General features: G+C 40.5%; 1 protein-coding gene across 2 annotated transcripts in view; it reads right to left on the reverse strand.

Annotated features, from left to right (window-relative positions):
- Positions 1-815: 815 nt before the first annotated feature.
- The window catches only part of PLEKHF1 (pleckstrin homology and FYVE domain containing 1), a 33028-nt gene continuing 8829 nt past the window's right edge, over positions 816-25014 (reverse strand). Inside the window, exons 1-2 of one of the 2 annotated variants that reach the window (XM_031954406.1) lie at positions 15474-16162; positions 816-9235 (exon numbers count right to left, since the gene is read on the reverse strand). In XM_031954406.1, the coding sequence (XP_031810266.1) occupies positions 8367-9235; positions 15474-15558 (954 nt within the window). In that variant the 5' untranslated portion in view covers positions 15559-16162 and the 3' untranslated portion in view covers positions 816-8366. Of the gene's footprint in view, positions 9236-15473; positions 16163-25014 lie in introns of those variants that run through there. The other variant, XM_012553774.3, reaches the window with a different exon arrangement.

Raw genomic sequence — 25014 nt, forward strand, 5'->3', positions numbered from 1 at the left:
ATCAATCAGTTGGAGCTCAGAACCAAATGTGAACAAGGCATCTGTATCTCTGTTAAGTTCCTTCAATCAAGGCATTTCAACCAGGTACCCAAGAATTCTGCTCAAATAGCTCACACGCCTGTGGGACTGGTATAAAACCAGGCAGCTCATTTGGAATCCCAGGGGTAAGCAGGTGTTCTCTCCCTGAAGGTCTTCAAGAAAAGTTCTGGCTCCCTGCTGGAGATTATGTAAAGGGAACGCTGGCCCAGCTGTGGCTCAGTCTACAAAGTCTCTGCCTCCCCTTGGAACGTGGGGTCTAGGATTCTGTGTTGTGGAGTCCCTGAGGCGCTCCCAAGCACCAGGCACGGGGATTTCATTACCCAGGGCTGCTCCTCTCGTGACAGCAGCCCTCTCATCTACAAATGGAGGCCAGGCCGGCTTGTTTCCTAGAACAGGAAACATGTGTCTGGATAATCTTTCCTGGAAGTGCTGGCCAGTGTCTGGGGCCTTTGTGTCTCTCTGCTGGAGGGGATCACTCAGCAGGGAGGGCTGTTTAGTAACAACGACACCCCTGTTTGGGGGCCTCCCTTCAGATCTTCACGCAACTCCCTGCAGCATTGGGGAGAGAGCAATGAGGGAACTGTTTTCATGCAGCTCTAGGAATTGACGGCATTGGGCCCAAAAATGCTGTTTGCATGGTTGCTCTGGGAACACAAAACAGCCCTGGAGATTACAGATAGGCCCTGGGAGACCCATCCAGGCTACTTGTCCCCACAACCTCACTCAGAATGCTCAGTGCCATCTAGGAACACCAGAAAACACAGGTCCCATTGAAATTAGGAGATTAGTGTGTTTATTATGTAGGATCAAGACAGAAACAAAGTTTTTCAGATACCTTCTAGCTGCAGATCCTGTGGTCCTATGGAGAGAGTCAATAAAATGCTCTTGGACCTATTACCTGATTTCTTTTGGACCTTGCACCCAGGAATGCCTAATTCTATGGCAAATCCAATGAGTTCCCAAAATAGTGCCTGAAAGTCTGTAACATCCAGCTTGGCACATATAACTCCAAAAAAGAAGTTACCTAAATTTTGTAAATGTTTGTAGTGGGTCTCGTTTCATAAGAACTTGACCTGAAAAAATCCAGATTTTCAAAATGGATGAATCAGATTGATTGCCAGTCTTTAAAAGAATTCTTAGAAGTCATGATTTCTAGATTGCTATTCTAGGGTTCTTGTCCCTCCTGTTAATTACTTATGTGTGTAATTTTAAATTAGACATTTGACTTCATTGACCCTCAATTTCCTCTGAAAATGAAAGAGTTGGACCAGATGACCTCAAAAGGTCCATTCCAGTTGAAAAACACTCTGAACCTATTTTCATGGGAAAGGAAATAACACTAGCTTTGGAAAGAGAGGATCTTGATTGACATCTCATCTTTGATGCTTATTATTTGTGTGACTTTTAGCAAATAATTTAACCTCTCTAGAGCTCAGTTTTCTCATCTGTCAAAGGTATATGACCACTAAAGTTCCTTCCAATTAAAAAAAATAATCCTAGTATTTTACCTTTAATGTGCCACTTTCCTTATTTAGGACTTAGTTTATTCTTCTATTAAAAATTAGGGGATTGGTACTGAGGGCACCAACAGTTCCTTCCAACTCTAACATTCTAGGATTCTGTAAGGTAGTTTAAGAATTGCTCATTTTTCTTTGAAAACCCAGCCAGGACATTCCCGTGGAGACAGGAGCTTATTTCTTTGGGGACCTGAAGTCTGCAAGTCAAATCAGCTCCTGGCAGAATCATCACCAGCCTTTGCTTCCCTTGTGTTTTGCGGAAGGAACAAAGTCTTTGTGGCTGGAAACATCCACAGGATGAGACAGTTCCTACTGTTCTCTGCACAGGGGCCAGTGGTTTTGGAAACCCGAAGCAGCCACAACTAATGGAGCTGCACATGGAAATTACAGTTGGCGGCTTCCCACCCCCACATAAAAAGAGTATTTCTTCCAAACCTCAAGCACTCTCTTTAAAAAAAAAAAAGAATATTAATCTCCCCTGACATGGGAGAGGAAGGAGGAAGAAGGGGGAGAAAAGCAAAGTTTAACCTGAAAATTCACAATCCTAGCAGAATCTTCCAGCTGGTCCCGATGTGGGTGGTGTTTTTCTATTGCCATCTTCACATTTAGAAAAAGGGGATAATTTGCCAATGCCAAAAAACTTCCTGGGGGCACAAAGGCAGGATGCTACAAAGGAGGCCTATTCTTGAAAGTGGGGACGTTAGCCCCCACTGTCCTCCAGATGCCCCGTGCACCACCAGGCAGAAATGGTTGCAGATGTTTCCCAAATTATCCCTCCAAGTTCCATCCACAAGATTCCTCGAGAAGCGACAACCGCAGACTTCGGCGGAAAAGGATCTTCGAGAAACAGAGGCCCAGGAATTAGTTGTTCCCATTCCACATTCCCAATGAGCCCAGGCAAGATTGCTGGCTCGCATGCCCCTTTGGCTTAGCAACTTATGATCAGAGGATCAAAAGATTGAGAACTGGAATGAGACGTTATAGATCGTTTAGTCCATCCCCCTCACCCTGTAGAGGAGGAAACTGAGGACCAGGAAGAAGAGACTATCCCCCACCCCAAACACACACACACACACAGAGCTAATGTTTGGTGGAGCTAAGATTTGAACCCAGAGCCTCCGCGTCTCTGAATGTGGTCTCATTCTATCTCCTGGCACATTATCTTAGCCACCAGCCTGGCCCAGAGCAAAGACCACCAGTCTTCTAGGTAGAGGACCTAAATTCAGATATTACCTGTGAGGTTCACCACTAGGGTCATCTTGGGCAAGGCATTTTTACCCAGGGGCCTCAGTTTTTTTTTTTAACTATAAAAAGGAGGGCGGTTGGACTGGATGGCCCGAGGTCCTGCCCGGCTCCAGATCTCTGATCCTTTCCCCTTGTCTCCCAGCTGCCCTTTGTAATCTTGGACAACTTCATGGGGCAGAGGTGGAGGGTGGCCCCATGAGCTTTCAGGCAGAGCAGGTCAGTTTTCGGGGGTAGCAATAAGATCTGCTATTCAGCCCCAGGGACTCTGGGACCCCAGTTTAGGAGAGGTGCTATAAATCCAGGTCTTTCTCCCTGTCTCCCTGTAGAGGTGGGCTCCATTTAATTCACAAACAGGCTTGCTTGAGGAGTTTGCTTTAAGATAAATGAGTTTAGAGTGAGTGTGTGAGGAACCTCTGCTCCCACTTAGTGCATGCACTCGCAGTGATTTGTCAAAGAATCAGACTCCAAGTTCAACAAAATTCAGACACAGCTTTGCATATACCCACCGCACAAAGTCCCTAATGATACAGCATCTATCTCTAGGAGGGTTACATGTCATCCTTCAGAACAAGGGTCAATACAATATTCTTCAAGGCTATTCTCCACCTTGGGAGGGGGAAGGAGATAGGGAATGGCTTTGTCAACTGCAGTGCTCTATTAGGGAAAGCAGAGTGATGAGTATTGTCACATTCATCCATTTCCTCCTACAAGGAGGTGGAAGAAGAAAGAAGAAAGAAGAGAGAAACTAAGAGAGGGAAAGAGAGGGAAGGGGAAAGGAGAGCCAAGATGAAGGACAGAGTGAGATCAACAACCTTCTATCCAGGATCTACCATATGCCAAGTAGGAAAGAGGTACTAGCGGCTGTTGGAGACAGTATATGAGTAGAGCCTTTAAGAAAGCTAGGGATCCTTATAATATCCTTATAAGTCCAAGCATGGGGGACAGCATATACATAGGCATGGAGAAGGCAAATGAGGAAGGAACAACCAGAAAATTTTAGCCAAAAAGTAAAGTTCATGAATGGGAGTAATATGTAATATGCTTATAAAGGGAGCCTAGAGTCACGCTGCAAAGGGCTTTTATTGCCAAGCACAGGAGTTTGTATTTTATCCTGGGGGCAATAGGAAGCCTTCCTCTGCTCATTTGGAGCAGAGTTATGACATGGTCAGAGACATTTTGGGAATAGCACTTTGGCAGCTGAGTGGAAATCAGATTGGGGGAAGGAGTTGTCAAGAGAGAGAGACCAATTAGAAGGCTGTTGCAATAGTTCAAGTGAGGGGTGATGAGGTGATTAGGGCATTAAAAGGATGGCGGCTGTATGAATGGAGAGAATTAATGAACAAGATGCAGAAAATGAAATATTGGACAGTTGATGAGCCCTTCCTCCTTGATACTTTCTCCTGAGTTTTTAAGTGAACAGGTATCTCTTGGTTCTCTGACTTCTTTGCCAGTTCATTACCTATAACCTGTGCTCCAAATGTGGGGGCAACCCACAGTTCTGTGTTATGTCCTCTTCTATCTTTAGGCCAGGGTTTCTTAATTTCTTTTGTGATCCTTTTCGGATGTTTTTAAATTGTGCAAAATACATAGGATTACAAAACAATTCAATTATATAGGAACTCAGTGATCCTAATATTAAAAAAAATCACAGACTCCAGGTCAAGAACTCCTGTTTTAGGTTATTTCATCATCTTCCATAGGTTTAAATGTCATTTCTACAGAGATTTATATATCCAGCCCTAGTCTCTCTCCTGAGTTCTAGTATCTATTACTCACTGCCTGTTAGATATATACTACTGGATGTCCCATAAGTATTCAAAGTCAACATTTCCAAGAGAACCTATTTTCTATCCTGCCCTCTTCCTCACATTCTACTTTCCCAGCTTCAGCATTATTCCTGATTTCTCATTCTTGTTAATTCCGAACATCCAGTCTATTGTCAATTTGACAGTTTGACAATCTATTTCTCAATTTGACCTGTAGAACGTCTCTCACTCCTATTTCCCCCTCCATTCACATAGCCCTCATCACCTCTCCTCTGCAACATTGCAGTAGCCTTCTAATTAGTTTCCTTGCCCAAATGGTCTCCTCTCTAGGAGTCTTTCCAACCTATTCTTCACACAGCTTGCAAAAAGATATGTACTTAGAGCATGTCTAATCATGTCATTCCCTTGTTCAATAAACTCAAATGGCTCTTAAATACACAGAATTTTGGTTTTGCTTGGTATTTACATTCCTTCATCTTGGCTCTAATCTACTTTTTCAGGTTTATTATATTACTCCCCTTTGCACACACTACAGTAGGTAAACTGGCCTACAGAACACATAACAGTCCACTTCCCAATTCCATGCCTTTGCCTAGCTGTATCTCATGCCTTCAACACACTCCTTCCTTAAATTTATCTCTCAGAATCCTTAATTTCATTCAAAGGTCACCTCAATGCAATAATAAAGCCTTTCTTCATCACCAGCCACCTGTGCTTCTACTAATTTATCTTGTATGTATTTTGTATGCTTTCTCTATATTCTGAAATATGTGTGTATTGTCTCTTCCCAAAGAAGCTTCTTGAGGCAAGGAATCAATTTTTTTATGGTTATCTCTGTATTTCCAGAACCTTAACACACTGATAAAGTAGACATGATAGACACTTTATTGATTGATGAAAGAGAATGAAGAGTCAGTGATGACTCCATTGTCACCAATCTAAGTGCCTGGTAAGGTGATGCTGCTCTTACGGGAACTAGGGAAGTTAGGAAAGGGATGAGTTTTGGGGGAAAAGATACTGAGTTCTGTTTTAGACAGATTGAGCTTGAGATAGTTATGGCAGTTCAGGAGAAACACTAAACCTGGATCTATAGATCTGGGCATTGTCTACTTAGAAATAATGAATGCGTGGGACCAGAAGAGATCATAGAAAAGGTCCAGGGTAGAGTCTATGGATATAACCACAATTGGAAGGCAGGCCATGAAGGATCCATCAAAGGGGATCAAGGTGTTGTCAGATAGGTAGGGGAGAACCAAGGCAGAGCATCAAGAAGAAGACTCAGAGCAGTGAGGGTGGTCAGCAGTTTGGGGACCAGACAGAAGGAAAGAGAAGTGAGGAGGGAGGATAGGAAAGAAAAAGAGAGAGAGATGGAAAGAAAAAAGGGAGAAGAGGAAGGAGAGAATGAAATATAGCTAGATGGGGAGCTCCAAACGGTGTGGAGCCATGTGGAATGCCCTCCAACCCACAGGCCTTATTTGCCTGCCAAACCAAGCCCTCTGTCTTGTGAGTTTCCCAAACCCTGAAACCTTTATCCCCATTTGGAGGTTTCTCAGAACCAAATGGAATCTGGCTCCTGAAAGAAGTTGCTGAGGCAGCTATTACCACAGAAACTTCCCACTCATCCTTGGGGCCCTAGTTTCTCTGGGGAAAGCACTGGACTTTGTTCTGAGGAAAAGGAACACTGGGGTTCCCAGGGCAAGATATTTCTTCACAAACCATATGCTGGGGGTTGAGGGCAAATTCCACTTTGACCCCGGTCTATAAGGAAAAGGGCTTTATATTGGATTTTGAAAGGAGGAAAGGGAAAAAAAGGCTTTGAGAGCTGCTGCTTATTAAGTTCTGAGTGCCACCCCAATGTTTTAAAGGTAGTGAAACAACTCCTGGACTGTGTTATATTTGCCCAATTCCCCACTTTTATGTCTTCTCTTCCTTGTATCCTTTTGTATCTCAGGGGATTGAACTCCCAGGGGTTGTAGCTCATTAGCAAACCATCCAGACCAATTGGAACTATTAATCTGGATGAGAGAGAGCCCTTATGTTAAAAGATCTAGGGAGGAGGAGGAAAGGGCTTCTTAACTATGGACTAAGTTTTCAATAAGGCTCCAAAATGGTGAGGGTCTGAGAAATATTAAAGACAAACAATGTCTCCATTTTTTGCTGGTTTTTCTTCGCTTTTCCTTTGAGGGCCCATGGCCAAAGAGGAAAAACAATCTCACTTGCATTAAGGTATGGGAAGATAATTATTTAATTTCTTCTAAGGATAGTTGAATTTTTAAAAGGAAGAGGACCTTTAAATGTGAAATTTCACCCACCCATCTTAGTTCCATTTACAGAATGGGGAGATTTATAGTGGTGGTGGTGAGATGGGGTTGTCCTTCCCTGTGCCTTCTTCACCTTTGGGCAAAATGAGCTATGTGCCTGAGCCAATATAGACAGGAGGGAAAGAGCAGGGTAAGATTCCCAAAACTAAATGGCCAGAAATATCCATTCCAGGCTCTTTAAGACTGTTCCCTCCAAGCCAAGAGAATATATCAAAGTATGGTTTTAAAATAAAATAGCATTCAGCTGTAAGGGATGCTGAAAAATTTTCCTTCTTTCAAGTCATCAATTAGACAGTTTAAACCAAATAAGACAGATTTACTAAATTCAGCCAGGAGAGAGCAGACCTTGCTGAGCTTAGGAAAAAGATGGAGAGCTTTCCTTCAAAGCAGAAAAGCCAAGGAAAACAGATTTCTGCTTCAACAGACAAATATGTCTCTGCATCTGCGTCAATGCCTTAGAAGCATCTCCCTCCCAATCATGTACACATGGCCCCCGCTCTTGGCCTTTTCCTCCTAAGTCTGCCTTTCCCCTTTCCCCCACTGTACCACCCAGACTGGTAGCATGAAGAGAAGGAAAGAATGAAATGTGGAGGAGGTGTGAGATGTATTACAATTATGAACATTTGGGCTGATACAACATATAGGAAGTCCCACAGTCATGTGCCCTATCCTTTTCTAGACTAAAGAAATGTGGCTTTTTCAGTGCTGCACAGCACCTTAGGCAGGGAAGTCAGCATCGGGTCCTTCTGGACACCCTGGGGAGAGCTCTGAAGGAGAAATTCTGGGGCTCTCTGGATTGCAGGTTTTTCTATAAAAGGGAGGAAGGCCTCTGAGATCCCTGGGCATCTGGCTTCAGGATTCTCCGGACCCCCACTGGTTCCTTAGGCCCCTCCCAGAATGGTTCCTGGGATGAAGAAATGTTTCTGATCACCCTAGGAAACCTTTTGTAGTAATGATGTGGCAGAGAATTCGGACTGGAGGGGCTAGGGGCTGCTAACCAGGGCAGCGGCTTGTCCTTGGGGCAGTTGGCTCTTTTGGACGTAGATGATCTTGGGCTGGAGCTCCAAAAAACGAAGGAGATAGCTGCTCCTTTGAGTCTCTTTGGGGCCTTCCCCCACCTCAGGTTCTGAAAGTCTTTTGCATAATGCTCCCCTGACTCAGGTGAGGGAGGCTGAGACTATGGGGTGGGACCCTCCTAATGTACCCCGTTTTTCCTGTCTGCTTGATGGGAGGAGCTTGACTAAAGGAGCAAGTCTTTTAGGGGTGTGGGAGCGCTGAGAGCAGCGAGATGAATGACCTGGTTTTTCCTGCTGCTCACTCCCTAACTATAAAGCAGCACAACGGGGCTCTGTGGATAGGAGTCAGAACCTAGTCTAACTGTCCAGTAGTGTCCAGCTTCCAAGCCTTCACCAACGCTGACAACAGCTCCGGGGAACCCTGACCGCTCCACGCAGACCCCGGATGTTTGCGGACAAAGGTTAGCTATGGAAGGATGACCACTTGACGCCGGAGGCATAGAACTCCAGCCCCATGGGCCAGGAACCCGCTGAGCCCCCATCTTTGTCCTCGTCTGACTTGTCGCTTTCGTCCTCCCCACTGGAGGCCCCGTAGGTTGTTGCCGGCGGGTGAGCAAGGCCCCGCGGGGGCCGCCGCTGCCCGTCCTCCTCGGCCTCCCCCTCTTCCTTCCGCTTCTCCGCCGCCAGCTCCCGGTAGCACAGGGCACAGACGCGGAGGGGCTTGGAGGAGAGGCGCGGCATGAGGAAGCGCTCCCGGGAGCAGTCCCCGCAGACCACGAAGCCGCACTTGCGGCAGTGATGCCGCCGCGTGAGGGCCGAGAACTTGGTCTGCGTGCAGCGCATGCAGATGTCCGTGGCTTTGTCCGGGATCCAGGGCGCCGCGTGCTCCGTGGTCGGGGGGCGGCCCGTGGCCCGCAGCTGGCGCCGCACGCACTCCTCGATGTGCCGGATCCACTCCTCCCGCTCCGACACCGAGGCGGCCGACACCACGAACGACTTCTTGGAGGTCTTGATCATCCAGCGGTTTTTGGCCTGCCAGGTGTTGGGGAGGGTCTCCAGGGTCACCTCCTCCAGAGGGATGATGTGCTGGCTGCTGTACTTGCGTTTGTTGATGACAATACTTCCATAAACCAGAATGTCGTTAAAGAGGAAAAAGATCCGTGGCTTGGCCTTTTTGCGGCACTCCTTCGTCAGGATGCCCTCGCCGAGGAGCACCCGGCCTGGTAAGGCCAGAGGCTGCCCGGAGGCTCCAAAGCAGTTCTCCACGGCGGCGATTCTCTGGCTGTTGATCTCTGTGTTCACCAGGTGGTCCACCATCTTCTCGATCTTTCCTAGACACAGGGAGAAAATAAGAGAAACTAGTCAGTATTGTAGCAATGACCCGGGTACCACGTCAGGGTCAATGCAGCAACCGACCAGTGTGTCAGATACCGTCCCAGGTGCCAGCGGGAATGCCCAAGGAGTGCTCCCTGGGCATCCGAGGCCACTTCCAGGATGCCTGCAGGAGCAAGATGGTACCATATGACTCCCTAGGGGGCACTTCGTTCATCTAGCAGTCTACTGCTTAGGGTTACTTACAAAACTGTATGTGAGGTAGGGAACACAATGATGTGAAAGCTGAGGAGGACTCTAGTAGCTAAGTCCATTCATTCACATATTTTTTCATTCATATCATTTCATTCACACATTCAACATAGTTAACTATCTTATGAGTTAGGTTTGACTTTACCACTAGATAATAAATCTTCTGAGAGTGGTATCTTAGGTCCTCTTCTATGTACACTTTATGGATGTAGATGAATATCCATAGCTATTTTGTATGTTGTTTTTCCCCATTAGATTGTGAATTCCTTAAAGGAAGAGATTATATATATATATATATATATATATATATATATATATATATATATATATATATATTTTTTTTTTTTTTGCCTTTTTTTTGTATCCTCTGCACTTAGCCTGGCATATATTAAACATTTAATAAATACTTGTTGACTGAATGTATTCTCTTCAATATTGAAGATACAGAATTACAGAAGACATTCAGATGAAAAAACGAATAACTTAAGCAAAGTTACATGATGTAAACTAACATAAATCATCAGTATTTCTGCATATTATGAACAAAGTCCAGCAGGAAGATAGAAAGAGAAGTTCCATTTAAAATAACTGTAAGCAATAGAAAATCCTTGGTAATCTACATACCAAGACAAACCCAAGAACTATATGGAAGCAATTACAAAATACTTTTCACACAAATACAGATTTAAACAACTGGAGAAATAGTAATTGCTTATAGGTAGGCCAAATCAATATAATAAAAATTATAAATTTATTTAAATTGATTAACTTATTCAGTGCTATCTAATTAAATTATCAAAGAATTATTTTATAGATCTAGAAAAAATAATAACAAAGTTCAGCTGAAAGCACAAAAAGTTGGGAATATCAAGAGAATGGATAAAAAAAATGTGAAGGAAGGTAGTAGTGGTCTCAGATTTCAAATTATAATACAAAGTGGTAATCATCAAAACAATTTGGTACTGGCTAACAAAAAGAGTGGTAGATCAGTAGAATAGACAGTAATAAATAATCATAGTAAATCTAGTGTTTGATAAACTTAAAGATCCAGACTTTTGGGGTAAGAACTCAACATTTCAAAAACTGGAAAGCCATTCATTGCTGAATTTCATGCTGAATACCAAGATGAGGGCAAAAGGATTTAGACATAAAGGGTACTATGTACCTTTCAGATCTAAGGCAAGATAAGAAGGAAAGTAAGAAACTGGGAAAACGTGTTTTCAACAAGTTTCTTTGATAGAGACCTCATTTCTCGAGTATATGGGGAACTAAGCCAAATTTGTAAAAAGAGCCATTTCCCAATTGATAAATGCTATCAAGGATACGAACAGGCAGTTTCCAGAAGAAAAAATGAAAGCTATCCATAATCATATGAAAAATGCTTTTTATTACTGTTAGAGAAAAGTAAATTAAGACAACTATGAGATCTCATGTCTACCAAATTAGTTAATATGATAGAAAAGGAAAATATAGGAGGGGATATGGAAAATAGGTTCACCAATGCACTATTGGTGGAATTGTGAACTTGTTTGACCATTCCATTCATTTGGGACTATATCCAAAGGACTTTAAAACTATGTATACCCTTTGACTCAGTAATCATTATTAGGTCTGTATCCCAAAGAGATAAAGAAAAGTGACCTCTATGTAAAAAATATTTATAGCAGCTCTTTCTTGTGGCAGCAAAGAATTGGAAATTGAGAGGCTACCCATCAATTGGCTGTACAAGTTATAGTATATGATTGTGATGGAATACTATTGTACTATAAGAAATAGCCTTCCTTCACATTTTTTCCCATTGATTCCCTTTATATTCTTGACCTTTTATTCTACCATATGAATTTTGTTATTATTCTTTTTGGATGGGAGCAGCAAAACTTGAGAAGACTTATATGAACTGATACAAAGTTAAGTGAGCACAACCAGGAGAATATTGTAAAAAAAAAAAACAGCAATACTGTATTAATAATCAGCTATGAAAGATTTAGCTTTTCTGATCAATAAATACTATGATCCATAATAATTTCATAGGATTTTTGATGAACAATACTATTCAGCTCTAGAGAAAAAATGATGAACTCTGATAATAGATTGAAGCATAAATTTTTTCACTTTATTTTTCTTGGTTTTCTTTTTGCAACATGGTTAATATGTAAATACGTTTTCCATGATTTCATATATATAACTGATATCACATTGCCTGCCTTCTCAATGGATGGAGGAAGGACAAGAAATTGGAACTCAATTTTTTTAAAAGAATGTTAAAAATAATGATTTTTAAAAAAGGTAATCTATTCTAATATATACCTGAAAAAGAATCCTATCTATAAGAGGTAGTTACCCAGTCTTTGGATTCATTACTTTCTGACACAGTTCATTAAGCATTTGGATGGTCTTAATTTTTAGGAAGCTTTTCCTCCTACCAAGCCGAAATCCACCTTTCTGAGAGATCTATTCTGTTTTTCATGTATCTGTTCTTAGGGTAATCTGGCCTAATTGGGTCTCATGACAAGCTTTCTGCAAACTCACTTTTTCCTTCATCTTTATTTGCTGTTTTATGAAGTTAATACAACTAGTAATAATAAGTAGAAAATACAAAGTGCCTGTCCTTGAAGTGTCATGTGGAGATAGAGAGATGAAATTAAGTACAGCTAAATATAAAGCTTTTTATAAAACTAATGTTTTTGAATCAAAGCATAGAAGGGGAATGATTGGAAAGCAATTCATCTGGGGGGGAAAAAAAGGCTTTGAGTGGACTGAATGCTCAAAAGCAATCCATTTACATACTGTTACTGTTTCTGGCCTTGAGAGTCTAGCAGAACATAGCTATTCCCTTTAGATACTCAAAGGCAAGCAGCATTCTTCCTTACCCCTTTTCTCTGCCCCCATTCCCTTTTTTCTCCTCCCCCATTCCCCTTTTCTCCAAGATAAACACCTCCAGGTTTTCCAGCTGACCTTATTTTGCCCTAATTTTGAAGCCCTTTACCATTCTGACCATCATATTTAGTAGACTCCATTTCATCCAATTTACCAAACATGTAGAAAGTATCTACTGTGCACAAATCACTATGCTAAGTGCTGGCATTCTTGTAGTTGTGTTGTTTGTAGAGGGAAAGGGAACATCGGAACATCTAAGTAAATATTTAATTCTTGTAAGAGGGATTGAGCAGTAATATCTAAAGGGATCAGTATTGCCTTCCTATGGCAAGTTGAAGGGATTCCAAGAGGCAGAGATAAGGAGGGAAGATATTCCAGGCATGGGGAAGAATGAGAGCAGTCTGTAAAAGAGCATGGAGGGGAAAGATGGTAGGGAAGGATTGGGGAACAGCATAGGCCAGTATGGCTGGAATGCAGAATGTCTAGAAGAGAAGTCATGTTCAATAATCCTGGAAAAGTAGGCAGAAGCCAAATTGAGGAGGATTTTAAATGCTGAGCTGAGAAATTTGTGTATTATCCTGGAGGCAATAGGAAGGATGGTTTGAACAGGTCTGTGACACGGTTCTGATTTAAATTTAGGAACATTATTTTGGCAGCTGTGTGAAAGATGGATTTGAAATGGCAGAGATTAGAAAGTGAAGGTCAAGCAGGCAGCTGTTAAACAGCTCAGGTGAGAGATAGTTAGGGACTGAACTGGCATGGTGGTTGTGAGAATGGAGAGAAGGCAATGTCTGATGGTAAAGATTGTGAAAGCAGAAACTTGACATGGGAGATACCTTGTTAGAGGAGTGCCTTCAAATCTACATTTTGATCACTAAATGAAATACTTTAAAAAATTCAATAAATAATAATAATATAAACTCAATACCTAATAAACTTGTCAGCTTATTGGATATGAATTAACTAGATGATGCACTCAATAAACATCTGAACTTGGTGTCAGGAACACTTGAATTCAAATCCTGCCTCCTACACTTAAGAGTTGTGTAATTCTGGACAAGTCACTTAACTTCCCTCAGCCACAGTTTCCTCACCTGTAAAATGGGGATAAATCATAGCACCTACCTCTCCAAGTTATTGTGAAGATGAAACAAACTTTAAAATGTTGCCATTGTTATTGTCATTATTCATGTGAGAAAGAGAGAACTGAGGAACAGAATAAGCTTTCTAAACCCAGGTGACCACAAGAACAGTGATAATTTTGGCATAAATGGGAAACTTGGAAGAGGATAGTGAATTTGAGGGGAAATATGCTAAGTTCGCATTTAGATATAATGAGTTTGAAATACCTACAAGACCTGCAGATGCCCAGAAGGGGCAGAGGATGATGCAGGAATAGGAGAGAGAGACTAGAACTAGATATAAGAGCTGGGAATCATCTTCCTGGAGATGGTGATTGGATGCACAGGAGCAGATGTGAGCACCAAGAAAGAGATTGTGGAAAAAGAAGAGCAGAGGTGGGGGATATACACTGTTATCCTGTCCTTTCCTTCCTAGGATATGGCATCCAGAAGGGAACACAATGGCCCATCCATGATGGGACCCAGGCGGGTTACAGAGTGAATGTAATCTCCTGAGTCTTGGACACAAAGTTTCATTTCATGCAGCCTAAGATTGTACAAGCATTTCTTTTTGGTGGCCAGACATAACACTGACATATTGAGCTTTCAACCCGCTCAAAACCTTGTATCATTTTCAGATGAATTTCTTTCTGACCTTGTCCTCCTCTATTTTGTACTTGGGTTCAAAAAATATCAACTTAGCAAGTAGAAGGCTGCCCTACTATAGTTCAACTTGGCTATCTCTCTACTACACTTCAAGGTAAGGACAATTTGTCCCCTACTTATTTTTTGCTGTATAACTCCATCAAACATCAAGTAATGGTGGAGAGAAAAATGAATTTGCAGAAAGCTTGTCATGAGACCTAATTAGGCCAGATCATCCTAAGTGCATTTATAGATATAACTGGAAGGAGAGTAGTTGCATGAAAAATGGAACATGTATCAACATTTCTATAATAAACTAAGAAATTATTTTTTTCATTGATGGAAGTAGAACAACCACTTTTTTGGATGGTAACATTTCAGGCCCCAATGTGTCTTATTAGAAAGTGCAGATGCTACCGAAGAAAGGAAAAATAACTAGAACAATCATACCCAGAGAAAAATCTGGGCTGGAGGCATCATGTTGGGGGTTCGGTGGGTGGAGGGAAAGGTTGAGGAAATCTCAAGATAGCTAAGAGAGAAAAAGATGATAAATTATTGGAGGAAAAATTAGAGATGATTTTATTCTCTCCCTCCCCCCCTTTCTTTAAAAGGGATACCAAGAGAACAATAGCAATTATTAAAGTATGCCTACTACTCATCTCTGTAAAAAAAGAGAATAATGTATACACATATTAAAGGTATTAAAGATAAAATTATAAGGAGGAAACAAGATATTCACACCATTTTCTCCAGCAAATCACAGCTCCACAATTTTGCAATTCATGGAGTTTTACACCATTGACTGAAAGATGCTGAGAAAATTGAGGTTTTTTTGTTCATTAGTCTTGAAAAAATATTTAACTTGGTAGGAAAAAAAAATCTATTCTTATAGGTACTTCTCCAACATGATGTCTTCCCTGTGTAAGTTAAGCTCACACAAAATTTCTTGACAAATGTAGCCAGAGGTAACTATTCAAAACTTCTTTAAATATCAATATTAACATAATCAGTATTTTGATGGGATCTATGGCCTCAGGCCTATGGATATTTCCTCCATCCCTGCAGATCCAGATATATAGATCTTGCCATCTGGCCAGACTAACTGTTGCCACTCTATCACTGGGACTGACCCAGTCCCATTTCACCTCCATCCCCCACCCTTCTTGCTGGGGAGAGGGGAGGAGTAGAAGGGAAGAGGAGAAAGGAGAAGTGAAGGCTGCCCAGAAAAACACCTTCTTTTCTTGATTGCATATTTTTATTCCTCCCTTTTGCCTACCTCAACCCTCACCTTCCCTTTCCCCTTCCATCATACTCTCTGAAATCCATTTCATGATCAACAAACCTCCCTTCAGATCAGACTTCTTCCTCTGAGCTCCTTCCATCTTCTTGCCACCACAGAAACTTGGCTCCTCCCAGGAACACTGCATCTCTGACCACTGTCTCTCAACACTGGATTCAACTTCTCTGATTCTCCTCCCTCCACAACACACTGAATCACGTGGAAAAATAGACAAACTCCTTGCTCCTCCAGCTATTTAAAGAACCATCCCCTTCAGCCATTACTCAATCATCCCTCCTGCTTTGGGGTTCATTCTTTCTACTAAATCATTCTGGTAAAATCTGGGTGGGAGTTATCTATTGACCTCTAAGTCATTCCCTCTCAATTCCAAGGAATTTAGTTCCTAGCTCACATCTTTATATATGTTCCAGCCCTGGATCTCATGGTTAGGACTTTCAATATACATGTGGATATTCTGAATTCTCAGTTCATTAACCTTTCTAAGTCTCATAAACTGCACCTTTATTACACCTCAGTCTCACAAGGGTAAGGGGCGGGGCATATTCTTTATCTCAGCACACACAAATACTACATATCTCCACCATCCAGAACCTCTTCTAAATCTATTTCTTGTTTTTATTTCAACCTTCAGTTACTATTTGTCCTGACTTTCCCTATCCATCACCTCTGTTCTGGTCTCACTTTTTTCCTTTTGCAATCTTAACATTATACTTAGCCATGTTAATCTTATACTCTTGTCTGCCCTTAGAGTCTTTGACTCATAATCAATCAGTAAGCATTTATTAATAATAAAAGCAATTTATTAATAATAAATGTCAGATACCATTCTAAGTGCCAGGATACAAAAAGAAGCAAAGGCAGTTACTTATCTCCAGGCACTTAAAATTTGATGGGGGAAAAAACATGTAAGCATATAAACATATACATATATACAAAGTAAATTATATCAATGGAAATAATTATTCGAGGGAAGGCATTAGAATTAAGAGAGGGTAGGAAAGGCTTCCTGTAGAAGGTAGGATTTAAGTTGGAGCTTAAAAGAAGCTAAGGAGATCAGTAATGAGAAAGAGGAGAGAAAGCTTTCCAAGATGGTGGACACCTGTGAACATCATCCCTTTCTAAACTCCAAACTTGGAATATATCTATTATCCAGTCTCTCTAATCCCATCCTCATACTCTAGAACACTATGTGGCTGGAAGAAGTGACAGAAGTGGGATGCATTGTAATGCATGCCTGTAGTTCCTGAGACCAAGAGAGGCTAAGGCCAGTGATTGCTTGAGTTTGGGGCTAAAGCCAAACAGGTGTCCCTGGAACCAAGATGGCGAACCTTCTTACAGAGAGGTATATCAGTGAGGCTGGAAACAACATCCTAGTTAAAACTTCAATATCAGATAGTACTGAGGTCAGGCCTGTGAGTGGCCACTACCCTTTCTACATGGAAAAGATAAAGGAGATCTAGACTTAAAAAAAAATCCCAAGGAGAGCAATTTGGAACAATATCCTAAGGGCTATCAAACTGTGCATACCCTTTGACCAGCAGTGTTTCTACTGGGCTTATATCCCAAAGAGATTTTAAAGAAGGGAAAGGGACACGTATGTGCAAAAATGTTTGTGGCAACCCTTTTTGTAGTGGCTAGAAACTGGAAATTGAAGGGAGGGGGAGAAAGGAGAAAAATTTGGAACACAAGGTTTTGTAAGAGTGAAAGTTGAAAACTATCTTTGGATGTATTTTGAAAAATAAAAAGCTCTTAATATAAAAAAAGTCCCAGAACTATGTTGACTGAATCTGCTACCAATTGATGCAACTTAATGTCCAGATACATCCTATCTTTTAACTCTTGCATGATTATTTTGTTTCAAACCCTCTTTTTTCTCTTCAAGTCACCTACCCCACTTCATCCCTTCCTTTCAAATGACTTCATTTCCTCTTTTAATGAAATACTTGAAGTAATCATGAACTTTCTCCAGACCTCAATTCTACACCTCAAACCAGCTCAACATTAATTCCATTCTCTACTCCTTTCACCATTCTCAGAGAAAGATGTCGCCTTTTCCCTTCCCAAAGGCAATCCTTTTAATTATAGCTTTGGTCCCTCTCCTTCCATCTTGTCCATGAATATGTCACTTTGATCTTTCCTTTTTCTAATATTTAATTTCCCTTTATTTAATGGTCTATCTCTGTTGCTTTTGAATATACACAAATGTCTTCCATCCTTAAAAAAAACCCAAAAACCCTTCACTTAATTCTACATGTCTTACCCCTCCTCCACATATTATTTTACCTTTCCTCTCTTTCACAGCTAAACTCTTAAAAACAAAACTCCTCCCCAAACCAAAAACTACCTGCATTCATTGCTTCCATATCCTTGCCTGCCAATACCCTGCAATTTAGTTTCTGACCTGACTACCCAACCATTTTCTCTTAATAGCTAAATCCAGTGGTCTATTTAAAAAATTTTAATCTACTTAACCTCTCTAAAGCTTTAATGCCCAGCTATTACCTTTCTTCTCTGTTTTCATGGCACTCTTCTCTCCTGGTTCTCCTATAGGCTGCCCCTTAGTCTTTTTGCTGGATATATTTATAAAGACAGCATAAATATAAAGTGAATAAACATGGATACTATTTTGTAGCAGCTAAAAATAAAAGGTGGTTGGGATGGAGCACTAGCAGTTGAGAAGATCAGAGAAAGTTTCCATGCAGATGATGTTTGACCTGCATCTGAGAGGGAGAAAAAGGACTCTGTGAGATAGATGTGAGGAGATAGTGCATCTCAAGAATATGGGATAGACAGAATACAAGACCAAGCAGAAAAAACTGGATTATGTGTAAGGAAGAGAGAGAGAAGGCTGATTTGGCTGGATCCCAGAACACAGGAGAATTCTATCTAATGAGGCGGGAAAGGGAGGTTGAGGCCAGGTTGGGTATGGCTTTGAAAGCTAAATAGAGGAGTATCTAGGGGCAATAGAGAAGTTGACCAGGTGACATAGTCAGATTTGTGTTAAAGGAAAGCTACTTTGATGGCAGTATGTAGGATGGATGGGAGTTAAGGGAGACTTGAGAGCAATTAGGAGGCCATTGCAGTAATCCAAGTGAGTGGTGAGAAGGGCCTGAATTAAGGTAGCAGTTACATGGACAGAAGGGGTCAGATGCAAGAGAAGTTGTGGAGATAGAGATGGTAACATCTGAAAGGATCTGGATACATGATGTAAGGGAGAGTGAGGGGTTAATGATAAACCTAAGGGTAGAAATATGGAAGGATTAGAAGTTGAGGGGATTAGAGGAGGAAAGCTGTTGATTGTCTATGGTGGGTGAGGTAGGAAAAACACGAGAGAATCACTCCAACTTTGTGAACCCAGTGGCTAAAAGGGGGTGGATTTAGATGTGGGAAAGTAATAATAAAAAATCTTTATGGTCTTGGGACCCAGAATTTTAGGTGCCCACAAGACCTCTAGCTGGAGATAATATGGCAAGTGGTTGGTGAAGTGGGCTCAAAGTTCAGGAGAGAGACAAGGATTGGATATATATAGGTTTGGGAGTCATCTTCATAGAGAAGATAACTGGGACTAGCATTGTGCAGTTTGCACCAGGACCCAGTACATTCTAGAGCCACTTGAAAGGACTGGGTTAGAAATTCACACAAGAAAAACCAAGTGGGTAAAGAATGCCTATTGTGCACATTATAATCTGCAGCTGGATATACGTCCATGGAGTTGGTCCATCAGGTTACATATATTGGATAGACACTGCAGAAGGATAATTAGCTGGGACCAGAACTGAACAGAAGAAACAGATTAGATTGCATTTGGGAAATTACGCAGGACTTTCAATGATCCCATGTGGCTCCTCGAAACACAACCAAATTCTTAATATCACTATTTTTTTCAATGATGATGTGAATTATGGAATGCCACCATTTCTGAAGAATAAAAACCACTGGAGATACAGAGGAAAATAGAAAGTCATGTGTTAAGTGTAAATAGACTAGCCTATTGTCACTGATGATCTGTGTGCAAGAAATTATATAAAATATGGTATATAGAATAGATATGGCTGGATAAGGGCATGGGCTGGTCACTTAGCAAGCACAAGGACTGACAGAGGAATAGTCTAGTACAAATGGTACCCACATGTTATTAAAAGACCTGGTGAATGGCTTCCTATGCACTGGATAGCTCTTTTCCCTTTCCCCTGCCCCCAAATATGAAGGATTTATGGGAAAATATGGCAAGAATTATGAAGGAAGAAGGGCTGGGGAGAGGTTGCAATGAGCACAGTTAGATGAAGTATCCACATTGATGAGATCACAGAGCCGTTAAACAATTGAAATAAGAAGTAACATTATTGGCAAAAAAGATAAAAAAGGAAAATGTTGATTGTAGGAGGGAAGTGAGAGAACAGGCATCCTAATCTTGCAGGACAGGCTCCAATCTTGATGGACCTGTGAATTGGTCCAATTGTTCTGAAAATTAATTTGGGATGAAATCCTATACCTTTCCTGCCCTCACTAAATTGTATATGCCCTTTGATCCAATAATAGTACTATTAGGCATATGCACCAAGGGGATCAAAGAAAAAAAGAGGCGGCATGTACCAAAATATCTATAGCAGCACTTCTTACTACAGCTGGAAACAAAGTGGATACCCATTCATTTGACAATGGTTAAGCATGTTATGGTATGTGAAAGTAGTACAGAATTACTGAACTATAAAAAATGACAAAAGGGACCGATTTGGCCTCTATCAATTGATGGTGAATGATGTACACAAAAGCAGAACAATTTATACAATGATTTCAAGAATGAAAAAGAAAATAACTTTGCAAGATTTAAGGCCTGTGATCAATGCAATGACCAATAATGGCTCAATAATAAGGCATGCTTCCTATTTCTTGGCAGAGAGATGATGAACTAGAAGTGAAGTATGATATACATTTTCTGGTACTGTCAATGTGTAAATTTATTTTTCTAGGTTACTCTTAAATACAAGAGAACTTTTTTGGGGTAGAGTGGGGGAGAGACTATGGGAGGAATGTGGGGTAATGCCAAAAAAAGGAAGAAAAGAAAGAAAAATACATCAATGAAATATTTAAAAATACAGAAAATAAAATGAAGTTCAGAAGGAGACACAGACAAGCAGAGAAGTTTTGGTACCATTATGTTAAATGACAAGATGTCACTTAAAACTGGGAAACACTACCCTCCTCATAATTAATTAAAAATTGCTTATAACAGAAATTCAGTTTCACATGGAATTCTCTCTCTTCTTTGTGGAATAAAAGGTTGATGTTGATTGTTAAAGTCATAATAAAAAGCAATATAATAACACATTTATAAAGCGCTTTAAAGTTTACAAAGTAAACTTATAATAATGCAGTGAAATTGATAGTTTCATAGTGAGGACACTGACATTCAGAGAGAGAAAGTGATTTGTCTACAGCCATATAGCTAATATGTCAATATGTAGTGCGAAGGAGCCAAAATTTTAACCTACTGTGTTCTGATTCCAACTCTAGGCTTTTCCCACTGTATTAAATAAATCAATCAACAAGCATCTATTAAATAGCTACTCTATGCTGGCCAATGTCTTAGATGTTAAGGTGACTCAAAAACAAACATAGTGAAAGGATCTCTATTCTCAAAGAATTTACATTTTATTAATGAGCTCTTTTTCTTTTGTATCCCATTCCCCACCCCCTCATACCTAAAGCTCTGCAAGATCTCCCCATTTGGGTTTTCATTGCCAAGTCTATCAGCCACAGCTGAAGTTCGCCAATATTTCAATCTGGGAAGCAATCTTTGGGAACCAGTTATGTTCCAGAAAGAACTAATTTACACCTCAGGTATCCTGTGACATACAGAATAGATGAATTTGAAACAAGTTGGCTATACAGCAAAATTCTGTATAGCAAACCTCACCTTCTTAGAGACTTCCTTTGAAAGTGGGAGGTGAGCTCCCTGGGGGACAGCAGTAAATGCTTTCTTACCCATCCTGATAGTTGATTCCACTAGGCAGTGGGATATCCAACTTGTCAATATGTAGAGTGGGCTTAAAGCCTGGAAAAGTTTTAAGTTCAATTAAATTTATTCATTTTAATGGCTACAAATATGTATATATATACACATATATACGTATATATATATACGTATATATGTATATATATATGCTCTGTCCACTGCTCATCCTTGCTAGCTTTGGTGGCACAGGATCCCAAATCAGAAATTAAGAGGGGGATACCCTCCCTATAGGCCCCAAGATATTTCTAACCCTAAATCAGAATAAAACTTTGAATAAGCATCAACCTACCCTTGGAGAAGAAAAAATGGAATGTGAAAGCAATGAGTTAGCAGGGACTAATTTGCATTCTTTTAAAAATTTATTAAAGCTTTATATTTTCAAAACATATGCATGATACCCTTTGATCTAGCAGTGTTTCTACTGGGCTTATATCCCAAAGAAATCTTAAAGAAGAGAAAGGGACCTGTATGTTCAAGAATGTTTGTGGCAGTCCTCTTTGTAGTGGCCAGAAACTGGAAACTGAATAGATGCCCATCTATTGAAGAATGGCTGAATAAATTGTGGTATATGAATGTTATGGAATATTATTGTTCTGTAAGAAATGAGCAGCAGGATGACTTCAGAAAGGCCTGGAGAGACTTTCATGAACTGATGCTGAGTGAAATGAGCAGGACCAGGAGATCATTATATACCTCAACAACAATACTATATGATGATCAATTCTGATGGACATGGCCACCTCCAGCAATGAGATGAACCAAATCAGTTCCAATAGATCAGTAATGAACTGAACCAGTTACACCCAGCGAAAGAACTCAGGGAGATGACTAAAAAACCATTACATAGAATTCCCAATCGCTCTATTTTTGTCCACCTGCATTTTTGATTTCCTTCACAGGCTAATAGTACACTATTTCAAAGTCCTATTCTTTTTGTACAGCAAAATAACTGTTAGGACATGTGTACTTATATTGTATTTAATTTATACTTTAACATATTTAACATGTATTCGTCAACCTACCATCGGAGGGAGGGGATGGGGGGAAGGAGGAGAAAAATTGGAACAAAAGGTTTGGCAATTGTCAATGCTGTAAAATTACCCATGCATATAACTTGTAAATAAGCTATAATAATAAAAAAAGAAAAAAAAACATATGCATGGATAATTTTTCAACATTAACCCTTGCAAAACCTTGTGTTTCAATTTTCCCTCCCCTTCCCCCACACCCTACCCTAGATGGCAAGTAATCCAACATATGTTAAACATGGTAGAAATATATGCTAAATCCAATATATGCATACATAGTTATATAATTATCTTGCTGCACAAGAAAAATAAAATCAAACAGGAAAAATAATGAGAAAAAATAAAATGCAAGCAAACAACAATAAAAATAGTGAAAATTCAATTTAATTTGTATTCTAAAGAAATTAATGAAGAAATATTCCTAGAGGAAGCAAATGCCTATTTTAGCCAAGGCTCTAACAAAAACATCCAGCTTTTGCAAAGGGGGAAAAGTCCAGGGAAGTTCTTGTTTAGTTCAATAAACGGGTGCTTTAAAAGTTTTGCTTTCTAAACGAGCACTATAAAAAAAAATAAATGTTTTTTAAAAAAGCTTCTGTCCTTAGCTCTAGAAGCTTGCCTTCTATGGCCCTGAGCCTGGCAAGTTCATGGGATCAGCAGGGATCAATGCCAGTGGAGACTACCTTTCATGTCCACATGCACCATGTAGATTCTGTGCACCCAGCAGAGATCTCAAACTAGGAAAGGCCCCGGGGACCAGAAGATAGTATCCCTGACAGACTCCCCTAGTCTTTTCCCTCTTTCCCCTCTTCAGGCCTTTATGTCAGAAACAGGAGTTGCTTTTGCACTTGTGTGTCTGGTCACAACTCTATGGCTACTTCCTCATACATGGGTCCCGTCACACACATTTGCAAGGCTGTGATTACTCTTCTCATTGACAGTATTTGTATTTGGGGAAGAAAGTGTTCAGGTCAATGGGAGAAGAGTTTTATTGTGATGTTTCTTATTCCTGACTGCATTTTCATTGCTTGTTCCTCATGCCTGCAATTCCTTCTCATCTCTGCCTCCTGATTATCCTCACTTCTTTCATATCCTACCTAACAGGAAGCCATGCTCAATTCTCATAAACTCCAGTGCCTTCCCTCTACTAGTTATTTCCAAGTATCCTGTTGGTAGCTTGTTTGTACATGGTTATTGCATGATGTCTTCCTCATTAGATTGTGAGCTTTTTGAGAACAGGGCCTCTCTTTCACTTTGGCCCTTAGCACTTATTTGTTGAGTCATTTTTCAGTTGTGTCTGACTCTATGTGACCTCATTCGGGTTTTCTTGGCAAAGCTACTGGAGTGGTTTGACATTTCCTTCTCCAGCTCATTTTACAGGTGAGGAAACTGAGGTAAATTAGGTTAAGTGATTTGCCTGTAGTTACAGAGTTAGTAAGTGTCTGAGGCAGAATTTAAACTCAGGAAGAGGAGCAAAGTAGGCATTTAATAAAATGTTTTACTGGCTGATATTTTCTTGAAGACTTTTGATTTCAATTTAGTACTCTAGCTAATAGGATGAAATTGAAGATCTTTGAAGATATTAGAGTAAGGATCTAAAAACCAATTTGAATATGTTCTCATTTTTTTTAAAAAAAAGGTCAAATATTAAAATGGAAATATGTTTAGAAGAATTATACACATTTAACCTTTATCAGATTGCTTGTTGTCTTGGGGGGGAGTAGAAAGGGAGAAAAATTTGGAACACAAAATTTTGCAAAGGTGAATGTTGAAAACTATCTTTGCATGTATTTGGAAAAACAAAATACTATTAAGAAAAAAAATTTTAAAGGTCAAATAAATCCAGAGGCCTGAGGGGAAAAATACTTTAGCTAATTATGCAATGTAAAAACATCCATGAAGGCTCAAGAGATAGACTTATATAGTCTATAAGTCTTGAACTTGGGACAGCCCTGTTGAGGTAGGGGGTTGCATATCACAGAGACTACAAATCTAAATTCTTGGTGACTTGTGTAAACTTTAGGAGTGTTAGATGACTCAACTTGGAGAAGGGAGGATGAAGAATTTCTTAGGCTTGAGGTTAGAGGAGGAGGGACTGAGGGAAAAAGTGGGGAGGAAGACAGAAGAGGAGGAGGAAGATGAGGAGGAGGAGGAGAGAGGAAGTGATGGAGGAAGAGTAGAAAGAAATCTTTCTATCACTGGCTCACTTGCCTAATTTGGGTGATAAAGGACAAGGCTTCTGGCTTCTGCATTCTCAGAAGCCAGTGCTAGAGGAAGGCAAGGGAGGAAATGAAGAGAAATGTGTTTTACTCAAACTTTACCCACCATGCATGACTCAGTTCCGATCTTTGAAGAGGAAGCAGGTGAACTTCCCATTCCTTTTCTCAAGTACACATATATACAATCTCTACCCAGGCAAAAGAAGTAAGCTGTTTTCTGGCCACTGGGCAGTCATTGTGTCCACTTCACTGAGGAAGAAGAATAAATCCTCCCTGATAGAGGAGGCCATGACTGCTGGGTCATGGCCTCCTCCCCTTAATCC

This window comes from Sarcophilus harrisii, chromosome 2 (assembly GCF_902635505.1).
Source record: "Sarcophilus harrisii chromosome 2, mSarHar1.11, whole genome shotgun sequence".
NCBI lineage: Eukaryota > Metazoa > Chordata > Mammalia > Dasyuromorphia > Dasyuridae > Sarcophilus > Sarcophilus harrisii.